The 12,558-nt window shown below is 41.1% G+C and overlaps 1 protein-coding gene across 4 annotated transcripts in view; it reads left to right on the top strand.

The window, feature by feature from the left end:
- The window catches only part of LOC137631230 (adenylyl cyclase 78C-like), a 118,859-nt gene that overhangs the window by 76,156 nt on the left and 30,145 nt on the right, over positions 1 to 12,558 (top strand). For all 4 annotated transcript variants that reach the window (XM_068362995.1, XM_068362998.1, XM_068362996.1 and 1 more), the window contains 3 exons: positions 288 to 402; positions 3,623 to 3,768; positions 3,898 to 4,099. In XM_068362995.1, coding sequence (XP_068219096.1) covers positions 288 to 402; positions 3,623 to 3,768; positions 3,898 to 4,099 — 463 coding nt within the window. The remainder of the gene's footprint in view (positions 1 to 287; positions 403 to 3,622; positions 3,769 to 3,897; positions 4,100 to 12,558) is intronic.

Consider the following 12,558-nt stretch of genomic DNA (forward strand, 5'->3'; position numbering starts at 1 on the left):
ATTTTATCCTAATTCTATTTGTAGTGCCTGAGATAGCTTTGTAAACTGATGCCTTACCTTTTAGGCTACTGGGACTAAAAAATTGTAATAGGTTTTATTAACAATTTCATAGCATTTCCACAGTGGTGGAATAATTTAGTACCATTATTTTTTATTCCTATTAAGTAAATTCCATACCAATGTGATTTTGAGTGCTAAAGATTTGCAATGATATTTTAAACCAGTCCATTTTTAAATCTTTATTGTATATTCATAACTGTTCTCTAAAGTTATTATGTTTTTGACAGGATGTTGAAGATGCCCATGCCCACTTGTGTGCCCTCGTAGACTTTGCCCTTGAGATGAAGGCAAGACTTGAAGATGTTAACACACATTCTTTCAACAACTTCAGACTTAGAGTTGGTAAGTATTGTCAAGCACAAAACTTTAGTTGTTTTAGTTGTCTTTGACCATAGTGAACAGTAAATCAGTATACAGTATAAAGCAAAGATGCTCTTACTAAATGTTTATAGGAATGGAGTGAAGCAAAATAAAAGATATACAGAAAGAATTTGGGGGATAAATTTAAGAGCGAGTGAGTTTGTAGAATAGGAAATATTTGGAATATGAAAACAATGTTTGAAAGGCACAGATGAAGCAGTTGGGCAGACATTAATCAAAGTAAAGTAATACTGGAATAGATAAGTAAAATATCCTGCTAGAAGTCTTTTGTAAGGATTGGATTGGGAAAAAAATACTGTGCATGGATTGGATTTATATTTACCGTGACACTGGGGTCTGCAAAGCTATTCAGTGCCCAGGTGAAACTGCCGGGAAAACTCCATAGTTTGCACTATGAGTTAAATGTAAAAAGATGTTGAATAGAAAGATGAAGAAAAGAAGTAGGAACGGAGGTAACTTAAAGTACAAAAGTAAGCGCAGCTAGGGGCACAAGGAATGCCACAAAGATCCTTGTGTAATCTACAGTGCACCTTGCGAGGTACACTTTACAGCTTTATCTCTCTATAGGGAAATGTGCTCGGTGGCGAGAAGCCGTATTATTATTATTATTATTATTATTATTACTTGCTAAGCTACAACCCTAGTTGGAAAAGCAGGATGCTATAAGCCCACGGGCTCCAACAGGGAAAATAGCTCAGTGAGGAAAGGAATTAAAGAAAAATTAAAAGATAAACGAAGATGGCAGTAAGAATAGCTATTGGATAAGCTAGATAGAGAGAGAGAGAGAGAGAGAGAGAGAGAGAGAGAGAGAGAGAGAGAGAGAGAGAGAGAGAGAGAGAGAGAGAGAGTGTGTTAAATAGAAGTCAAAGAATAAATGAAGGAGGAAAAGATGTTTCCAGAATATTAAACTCTTGGAAAAGGCATAAAGCAAGATATGTTCACAGCCAGGTGTCATCACAGATAATGGATATACACTATTATTATTATTATTATTATTATTATTATTTATTATTTATTATCATTTATTATTATCATTTATTATTATCATTAATTATTATTATTATTAATTATTATTATTAATTATTATTATTAATTATTATTATTATCATTATTATTATTATCATTATTATTATCATTATTATCATCTAAGCTACAACCCTAGTTGGAAAAGCAGGATGCTATAAGCCCAGAGGCTCCAACAAGGAAAATAGCCCAGTGAGGAAAGGAAAAATGGAAAAAATATTTGAAGAAGAGTAGCATTAAAATAAATATCTCCTACTTTGAAAACTTGAACAAAACAAGAGGAAGAGAAATGAGAGGGAGAATAGTGTGCTCGAGTGTACCCTCAAGCAAGAGAACTAACCCAAGACAGTGGGAGACCATGGTACAGGGGCTATGGCACTACCCAAAACTGTATCCTTCACTAGTATGCCACCATAAAATGAGGATAGAAGATGACTTAATTAATTCTATTTTAGACTCTAAAGCAATAAGAATGTGGGATGGAGAGTAGAGTGACGATACAATGTGCAAAGAAGAGAATGCTGAAGCACCAGGTTCATCAGTGATAAACTTTGAATTATTGCGAGTATTTAATGATATACAGAAGGGCATAACGGATATTGAGTTGTTAAGGGCAATTTGGAAGATTGAGTATCCACTAAATGACTGTGTATCAGGTCTGATATTAATCAGAAGGGAGAAAATATGATAAATAATTATAGTGTCAAAGTTACTGAACATTTATCGAATGTATTAGGAAGAATATTTGAGATGTTAAAAGGAATTGGGAAAATTGAATAACAGTAGTTTGGTTTCATTAGAGTTAGATCAGTTATTAATGCTGTCTTTTTATTATGAATATTACTGGATAAGGAGTTGGGAGGTATAAGAAACTCTACCTATGCATGTTAGAGAAGGAATTTAATAGAATACCAAAGGAAGCAAATGTGCAGGTGTTTAAGGGAGAGGAAATTACTTGAAAAGTTAGTTAGGTTGATTGAAATTATTTATAAAAGAGAATTGACAGCAGTAATAAGTCTGTTGCCAAACTGGAATTTTTGAAGTTAAAAGTTGGTTTACAACAAGAACTAGAACTTGCCACTTTCTGTTTGTATTAGTTATAAATGTATTGAGTGAAGGGATTAAGAATGAAAATTTATTGAAATGTTTATGGCACATATAAGAGAATTTCAGAGAAGGGTAAAAGAGTGGCTGTAATTTCATGAATGGAGGGGTTTGAAGGTAAATGGCAGTAAAACTGAGGTTATGGTGTTAAGCTGAGATAGGATGGGAAGTCAAGGTTAAAAGCAAGATTAAAGCAGCTTGGGAAGTGACAGGGTTAACAGGAAACCAAATAAACTGAAAGTCATTATCTATTGTACCGGTTCGGTTCGATAAGATTGTTCAACTCTTATGTGGAATATGGGCGCTTGTGTTGACAACTGTACTATTGTACCATAATCAGACCAGTGATGATGTATGGTTTAAAATTATGGTCATTCTGTATTCAATTTTGATTTGGGAATTTAAGGCCAATGGTCAAGCATTGAAAATGGGAAGGTCAGTCAGTACTTTTCTAAGAGAACAGAAGCTGGAGTGAGAAGAAATGAGAACGTTGTGGATTTTAGAGATCGATGTGGAAGGCTGACAAATTTAGAAACTATAAGGACTAGGATGGTAAAGATTAGCGATATGAGTCAAGATTGAAGTAAAGTCGGGTGGAAGAGGGAGTGAAGATATCTTTGGTAGAGCCTGAAAGTTGAAGGGTAAGAGGGAGTTCAAATAGCATGATAGGTAGATTTAGAGGAGGATTTGATGGAGAAAGATGGTTTTGTTAGAAACAGTTGGAGAAGGCTAATCAATGATATAGACTGCTTAATTTACGGTTACTGGAGGTGAATAAGAATGAAGACTTATTGTGGTAAAAATGTATGTGCTGTAATAGTATCAAAGTAAATGTAGAGAAAGCAATATATAATTTAAATTATTATATAATCTAATTCCTCTTTAATGTGTATTTTTAAGCATTATTTGAAGAAAAAATGCTTTCTAGAATTACAGTACAAAGAATTTTTGACAAGGTACATTTGTGTGGACACTAATCCTTGAAACTATTTATATCATAGTTCTGTACTAATTTGTTTAAATTTTATTATTTATATAAGTACACTCTTTTCAGGCATAAGTCATGGCCCTTTGGTTGGGGGTGTTATTGGTGCTAAAAAACCGGTTTTTGATGTCTGGGGTAACACAGTAAATGAGGCATCACGTATGGACTCTACTGGATCGATAGATATGATTCAAATTCCTAAAGAAACTGCTCAGGTAAAGAAGAAAAATCAAGCATATTTCTAGTGATTTATTTCAATTTTCATTACAAACTAGATGAATTATTTTGAAAATTATTAGTTATTATTTTGTCAAAGTAGACCATAAATGTCTTCTTTTTTTCAGATCCTTAATTTTCGTGGGTTTAGACTTCAGTATCGTGGTCGAATAGCTGTTAAAGGTAAAGGGGAGATGGATACTTATTTTGTTGTAGGAAGAAGAGCCTCTTCAAGAGCCACATTCAGTCGTCAACCCTCTACTTACAATTCCTTGGCAGCTGTTGTATACGGAATGGTCCAAGCACGCAAAAAGCAGACTATAAAAAGAAGTAAGACATTATTACTTTTTTATTTTCAAACAGGATATAAAATTCCTAAAATAATCATTGCTTTAATTATGGAATTCCTCATGACTAGATTGCTAAGTATGGCTCTAATAATTTTTGGGGTTGGGCTAGATGGTCTACAATATAGTACCTACGTTCTCTTCACAGAGAGAAAGCGTTTTGATCCATATTCTGCACATGTACAGTAAATAGGAAACAAGAGACCATAATTTTAACAGCACTCAATTTCACATCAAATACTTTCCACACAATTCATGAAAGGTTCTTTCAAGAAGTTTCTGAGGGCTTCATTCTCCCTAGTAAAGTTTAGTCTAACTAAATGGCTTGCTCAAGCCTGCATTAATTCAATGCAAGTGCTGAGGAACCTATTTGGGTATCAACTATAAATTTTGAGCAATAAAAATTATTCTTGGCTTTCCATGGCAAGAAAGAAAGCTATTTTCTCCAAATATTGTGGCATATGTTATATATACAAAAATTAATTTACTGCTATATTTCAGAATTCATGTCTTTAGTCAGATGTGGTTTAAAATTTACTTTTATTAATAATCAACACTTGAATTCAAGTTTTGCATGAATTGCCAAGCATTTTTCAATATTAATCTTACCCGATAATCATGTAGCTGTCAACTCTGTTGCCCGACAGAAATCTACGGTCGGGATACGCCAGCGATCGCTATTCAGGTGGGGGTGTACACAACAGCGCCATCTGTGGTCAGGTACTCTAGTACTTCTTGTCAACACCACCTCAATTTTTCCTCTGTCGTGTCTCCGGCTAGACCTACATGGATACGCTGTTGATTCTGGAGTTATTGCTCACGATTTGGTGATGTATTTGCTCTAGAGTTTAGCCTTCAGCTATTCAGGAAGCTATATCATTAGCTTAGCAAGTTTTTGGAATTAATTTGATTTAATTTTTTATTTAATTTTGGTACGAAGAGAGTATGAACTCTCTTTCACTTTTAAATGGCCGACCCTTCCCTTAGACGGAAGTGTTGGTGTCGAAGAGAGTATAGACTCTCTTAATTCTGTTTTCAAAGTTGAACTAACGTTTTGTTTTGTCTCTGCAGTTGTTGACGTTCAGAACGTTCAACTTGCGCTCTATCGTTACGATAGAGAGAGAATTTTCACGGTGTCACGTTGCAGTAAGAGTAAACCGATTCTAGCGTTTTGTTCATTCTTTCTTAGCTTAAATGGTTTTAATTCTAATAAAGGAACTTTTTATTTGGGAAATCTTTCAGTTTTTTTCCTTTAACAATAATATGTTTTAACGATATATATGATTGGGCTCATCTCTCAGGTTCTAAGTCATGAGAGAGAGAGAGAGAGATAGAGACGGAGGGAGAGAGAGGAGGATAAACGTTTCGTTCAAGCGAGTAACGTTGTTATCGTTTTTGCTCTTCTCCCTAGTCTCTTTAGGGGAAGAAGGTAAACGTTTCTAGAGTTTTATTCTTGTTCTCAAGCTTTATGCGGTGAGAGATTTTAAACGTAGTTTATTTGATCTAGTGTTTAGTCTCTTTCCAGCCACTGAATTATTTATCTTTCATTATATTTTTCTGTTACATTGTAATTCTGTTTTCGCAATTACTAACTTTTAAGGAAGGATAGAATTGCGTGTTTCAGGTACAAACCACTTAAAGTTTCGAGTTCAGTGAAATAAGTGCAAACAGAAAATCAAAGTGATAAAGTGATAAACGCAAAGTGTTACAGTGTTGCGTTCGAGGGTTCGTCTGTTCGTGCCAGTTGTTCACCTAGTCTGGGACCTCTTACAAGCTCCCAAGCCCAGGGGAGAAGTAATGTCGAAGGACTTATGGGTTCAGCAGGCCTTGATCGACGAACAGACGTTTCCCTCCGTGGTTTCGGGTGTATCTACACACGTTGCCGACGTGATCACCCCACCCACACAAAGACGAGAGAGCCCTTTTATTCCTCGTCTGCGGAAGAGGTTTCTCGCAGAAACCATGGACCAAATCTTGCAGCTTTTAAGTGCAAGTCGGTCCCTTCCGCGCAAGTCCAACTCTTAGGTGTAGCCATTAGCACTGGGTCAGTTCGGACTTGCTGCAGTACGACAACTGCACACCTCCCAGAGAGGCAAGGTGGTATCGCAACAGGCAGTAGCTCCGTCTGTTGCCGCACCAGCTGTTTTAGACCCTCAGTCTCAACGGTCAGTAGCTCCGTTTGTTGTTGTCTTTCTTAAACTCTAGTGGTCTATGCTGCAGACAATGCAGTCTCAGCTTGCGGTGTTGATGCAGGAGTTTCAGGCAGAGAAGGTTAACACACCTCCTCCTGCGAGCGCTCCTCCACCTCTACACAGTCCAGCCTGCCAGACGTATGATGTGGAGGTTCCTCAAGCTACCTCCTGCGTGAGCTGCCGCTTTGGGAGTTGCCAGATACCAGCTCTGTGCAGCAACCTCCACTTTCCTTGAGGCAGGAGCCTCTTGCCACGCGGCAACCTCCTCAACACTTGAGGCAGGAGCCTTATGCTTTGCAGCAACCTCCTCTACCCTTGAGGTAGGAGCCTCATGCGTTGCGACTACCTCCTCCATCCTCGAGGCAACAACCTCTTGCGGTGGACAACCTCCACCATCCTCGAGGCAGCAACCTCAACTCCACCTCTGCGCAGTCCACCCTGCCAGACGTATGATGTCGAGGTTCCTCAACCTACCTCCACGCGTGAGCTGCCGCCTTGGGAGTTGCCAGATACCAACGCTATGCAGCAACCTCTTGCGTTGCGGCAACCTCCACCATCCTTGAGGCAGCAACCTCAACTCTTGTGGCAGCCACCTCCACTTGAGGCAAGAGCCTCAACTCTTGAGGAACCTCATGCTATAAGGCAGCCGCCTCAACGCATGCAGCAACCGCATTCTTCACAGCATGAGCCTCTCTCTGCGCAGCTACCTCCTCAACCCTTGAGGCAGACGCAACTCTTGAAGCAGGATGGGCTCTCGTGGCAGGGTTGGTTTCGACCTGGCCTTTCATTAGAAGGGGCTAGCGTTCGATCCCAAGTATGAGGTAGAAATTTATTTCTATTTGAACACGATGTTGTGTTGATATTTATCCATATTGACTCATTAGGGGTAATTTGAATGAATTACTACCAATTGTGTCACGTGGTGGCCCGGGGAAATCTGGTAAAACTCGCTGGTAAAGAGACTGATGTCTCACCAGGTAAATCCTCGGACAGCTGGATTAGTGTCAGGTTCAGATTTCCTTTAACAACGCATGCGGCATAAGCCTCTTCCCTTGCAGCTGGAGCCTCTTCCCATGCAGCATGAGTCTCATACCATGCAGCATGAGCCTCATCCCATGCAGCATGAGCCTCATCCCATGCAGCATAAGCCGCACGCCATGCAACATGCTCTGCTTACCTTACAGCATGCTCTACATACAGCATGCTCTGCATACAGCATGCTCTGCATACCTTACCGCATGCTTCTCAGTCACACATCTTTGGTGGTTGCCAACTCACTAGACTGTCAAGCAGTTTCATAACGTTGCCTTCTAGTCTGCTGCTTTTGCACCAGTGAAACCCTCACTGAGAGAACTTAGCTTTTCTCGGATATGGTTCCTGTAGATGAGAAAGTGCTATTCTCCCTCCTTCTGATATTCCCTTGAGGACTCTGTCATTTGGAGAGGAGCCTTTAGCTGCGTAGCCTCCTATGGACTTTTATTTAAGCATAACATGCTTCCAGGGAAGGTAATGGTTCCACTTCAGTCGCTAACCCCGTCTGTTACCACACCTGCTCCCATAGACCTTGAGCTGTGTTGCAAGACATACAGTCCAAGCTTAGTCCTTGTTAGAGGATTTTTTGTTTACGGAGTCAGTGTGTCACTGGGAAGACGTTCAACAACCAGCAGAAGTGACTTGTTGTGACGCAGTGCGGCAACCTCAGCAACCCGATAAGGAGTTGTCTGTACGACCCAGACAGTCTAGACAGCTTCGGGTTGTCACTGTACTTCCTCGCTTCCCCATGGTTGACAGTTCACAGACTGTGCAGCAGTACCATGATCTTGTGTCCGGCTCCGTCAGACGACTGGCTTTTAAGAGCTCCCACAAGTCTTCGCTGTCTGGAGATTCTCAGATGGACTATGGATCTGACCAAGGAACTGGGCCTCCTGGTCAATTTTGAGGAGTCCCAGCTCGTCCCATCCCAGACCATTGTCTACCTGGGTATGGATCTTCAGAGTCGAGCTTTTCGGGCTTTTCCGTCGGCCCCAAGGATCTACCAAGCCCTAGTATGCATCCAGAGCATGCTGAGAAGGAACCGATGCTCAGTCAGGTAGTGGATGAGTCTAACAGGGACACTTTCATCGCTGGCCCTGTTCATCGTGTTAGGGAGACTCCACCTCCGCCCCCTTCAGTATCATCTAGCTGCTCACTGGATAAAGGACATGACGCTAGAGACGGTTTCAGTTCCTGTTTCCGAAGAGAGGAGGTCTACTCTCGCGTGGTGAAAGAACAGCTTTCTTCTCAAGGAAATCTACCTTTGGCTGTTCAGAAACCCGACCGCCGTCTCTTCTCGGACGCATCAGACACGGGCTGGGGTGCGACTTTGGACGGACAGGAATGCTCGGGAACATGGAATCAGGAGCAAAGGACACTTCACATCAATTGCAAGGAGTTGTTGACGGTTCATCTGGCCTTGATAAACTTCAAGTCCCTCCAGCTTAACAAGGTGGTGGAGGTGGACTCTGACAACACCACAGCCTTGGCTTACATCTCCAAGCAGGGAGGGACTCATTCGTGGAAGTTGTTCTAGATCGCAAGGGACCTCCTCATCTGGTCAAAAGATCGAAAGCTCACGCTGGTAACGAGGTTCATTCAGGGCGATATGAATGTCATGGCAGATCGCCTCAGCCGGAAGGGTCAGGTCATCCCCACAGAGTGGACCCTTCACAAGAATGTTTGCAGCAGACTTTGGGCCCTGTGGGGTCAGCCAACCATAGATCTGTTCGCTACCTCGATAACCTAGAGGCTCCCGTTGTATTGTTCTCCGATTCCAGACCCAGCAGCAGTTCACGTGGATGCTTTTCTGCTGGATTGGTCCCATCTCGACCTGTATGCATTCCTGCCATTCAAGATTGTCAACAGGGTACTTCAGAAGTTCGCCTCTCGCAAAGGGACACGGCTGACGTTGGTTGGCTCCGCTCTGGCCCGCGAGAGAATGGTTCATAGAGGTACTGCAATGGCTGGTCGACATTCCCAGGACTCTTCCTCTTGGAGTGGACCTTCTACGTCAACCTCACGTAAAGAAGGTACACCCTAACCTCCACGCTCTTCGTCTGACTGCCTTCAGACTTTCGAAAGACTCTCAAGAGCTAGGGGCTTTTCGAAGGAGGCAGCCAGAGCGATTGCCAGAGCAAGGAGAACATCCACTCTCAGAGTCTATCAGTCTAAAAGGGAAGTCTTCCGAAGCTGGTACAAGGCCAATGCAGTTTCCTCAACCAGTACCACTGTAACCCAGATTGCTGACTTCCTGTTACATCTAAGGAACGTAAGATCCCTTTCAGCTCCTACGATCAAGGGTTACAGAAGTATGTTGGCAGCGGTTTTCCGCCACAGAGGCTTGGATCTTTCCACCAACAAAGATCTACAGGACCTCCTTAGGTCTTTTGAGACCTCAAAGGAACGTCGGTTGTCCACTCCAGGCTGGAATCTAGACGTGGTCCTAAGGTTCCTTATGTCATCAAGATTTGAACCTCTCTAATCAGCCTCTTTTTAGGACCTCACATTAAAAACTCTTTTCCTCGTGTGCTTGACAACAGCTAAAAGAGTAAGTGAGATCCACGCCTTCAGCAGGAACATAGTTTTCACATCTGAAACGGCTACATGTTCCTTGCAGCTTGGTTTTTTGCTAAAACGAGCTTCCTTCACATCCTTGGCCTAAGTCGTTCGAGATCCCAAGCCTGTCCAACTTGGTGGAGAACGAACTGGAGAGAGTACTTTGCCCAGTTAGAGCTCTTAGGTACTATCTAAAAAGGTCATAACCTTTACGAGGACAATCAGAAGCCTTATGGTGTTCTATCAAGAAGCCTTCTTTTCCAAGGTCTAAGAACTCAGTTTCTTACTAATTCAGGCTTCTGATTAGGGAAGCACATTCTCATCTGAAGGAAGAAGACCTTGCTTTGCTGAAGGTAAGGACACATGAAGTGAGAGCTGTGGCTACTTCAGTGGCCTTCAAACAGAACCGTTCTCTGCAGAGTGTTATGGATGCAACCTATTGGAGAAGCAAGTCAGTGTTCGCATCATTCTATCTCAAAGATGTCCAGTCTCTTTACGAGTACTGCTACACCCTGGGACCATTCGTAGCAACGAATGCAGTAGTAGGCGGGGGCTCAGCCACTACATTCCCATAATCCCATAACCTTTTAACCTTTCTCTTGAATACTTTTTATGGGTTGTACGGTCGGCTAAGAAGCCTTCCACATCCTTGTTGATTTGGCGGGTGGTCAATTCTTTCTTGAGAAGCGCCGAGGTTAAAGGTTGTGATGAGGTCCTTTAGTATGGGTTGCAGCCCTTTATACTTCAGCACCTAAGAGTCGTTCAGCATCCTAAGAGGACCGCTACGCTCAGTAAGGAAGACGTACTTAATAAAGGCAGAGTAATGGTTCAAGTCGTCTTCCTTACCAGGTACTTATTTATTTTATGTTATTTTTGAATAACTAATAAAATAAAATACAGGATACTTAGCTTCTTGATTAACATGTACACTGGTTTTCACCCACCTCCCTGGGTGTGAATCAGCTACATGATTATCGGGTAAGATTAATATTGAAAAATGTTATTTTCATTAGTAAAATAAATTTTTGAATATACTTACCCGATAATCATGATTTAATTGACCCACCCTTCCTCCCCATAGAGAACCAGTGGACCGAGGAAAAAATTGAGGTGGTGTTGACAAGAAGTACTAGAGTACCTGACCACAGATGGCGCTGTTGTGTACACCCCCACCTGAATAGCGATCGCTGGCGTATCCCGACCGTAGATTTCTGTCGGGCAACAGAGTTGACACCTACATGATTATCGGGTAAGTATATTCAAAAATTTATTTTACTAATGAAAATAACATTTTTAAACATTCTCAAGGAACCAAACATTAATTGCAGTTTTCTCATACCACTAGTAACACCAGAATTATTTTTTTTTTTCTTTTAAAATTTTGACTTAATTTCTCGCCCGATGTTCATATTGCTTTTGTCACTGGTAACTTGGAATCTCAATGGGACTCCTTAAAAAGAAATTTTCCCATTTTCTGTCCTTCCCATACTCCAATGCCTCTAGTAAAGTAATGAGACCAATATTAGCTTGTGCATGGATATCTTATAACACTCAGAGGGAAGTACAGTTATTATACGGTTTACAATCCCAGGAAGGTATTATTCACATTATTCTTGTGATTGTCACAGCCCTGCTCTGGTTTTTTTTTTAACTCCTCAAATATTATCAGAGCAAATTTTATTAGGATGGAAGCCAATATACACTTTGCTGTCACTCCATTGACTCTGGCTCTGATACCAATTTTCAGTTTTATTTGTTTGCAGCACACATTATCATCAATGTCGATGACCAGAATTTGAGAGCTTGACTTGCCATATGAGATCAGTCCAATAGATTGTGATTCCAGGCAGGATGTTTTATTTTATTCTTCTCTAGATATTGTTCCCTATATTAAATTTTCCTTAATATTCAGACCTACCCAGTGGATAGAAAGTTTTTCAGTTTATAGTCCTTGCCAGGTCTCCCAAGTAAGGAGGGCATGCTGGTCATTTTTTATCTGCTCAGCTTGAGTGTCTGTGCAGCAGTTAGAATCCTCCATTTTGGAATGGCATTCCTGCAAAAAAGATCGAGGGTGGGGAGAGTTATATGAACTGAGAGTTGGACAGGGGGAATAACCTTTGAAGGTGGGAGTATTCCAAAATACCAGTTAAATGTTTCATAGCTAATCTTGCTGGAGAGTGCCATAGTCAAGATGACATACTTAATGAATTTCACAGTTGCCTTGACATTAATTGCAGATTATGTAGTGCGGTCACTAGATGGTCAGCTCCCCTTTGCTTCACATTCCAGGTGAAATATGGGTTTTCATTGGTTCCAAGGTAGAAAGAAATACCCTACTACCCTGATGGTATTGGAGGCAATATCATCACATTTCCAGGCAAGTTAACAGGCTACCTAGGGAGTCTCTGTGACAGAGATTATGAGGAAGGACTTTCTTATGAAAACAAAGAAGATACTGGTAATGAACTTTAAAGATCTTGTAGAGGTGTTGCGTTCATTTAGAGTTCCTGCTACCGACTCCACACAATACCTGATATGGTTAGCGAGATTGAATGATGCTGCTGAGATCAGTCAATTGTATGCCAGTTACTAGCATATTTTTGGCTCTACACCTCCATGGTAGCCATGAAATGGGACAAGGAATGGCTTGAACTATATC

Source organism: Palaemon carinicauda, chromosome 39 (genome assembly GCF_036898095.1).
Source record: "Palaemon carinicauda isolate YSFRI2023 chromosome 39, ASM3689809v2, whole genome shotgun sequence".
Taxonomy (NCBI): Eukaryota; Metazoa; Arthropoda; class Malacostraca; order Decapoda; family Palaemonidae; genus Palaemon; species Palaemon carinicauda.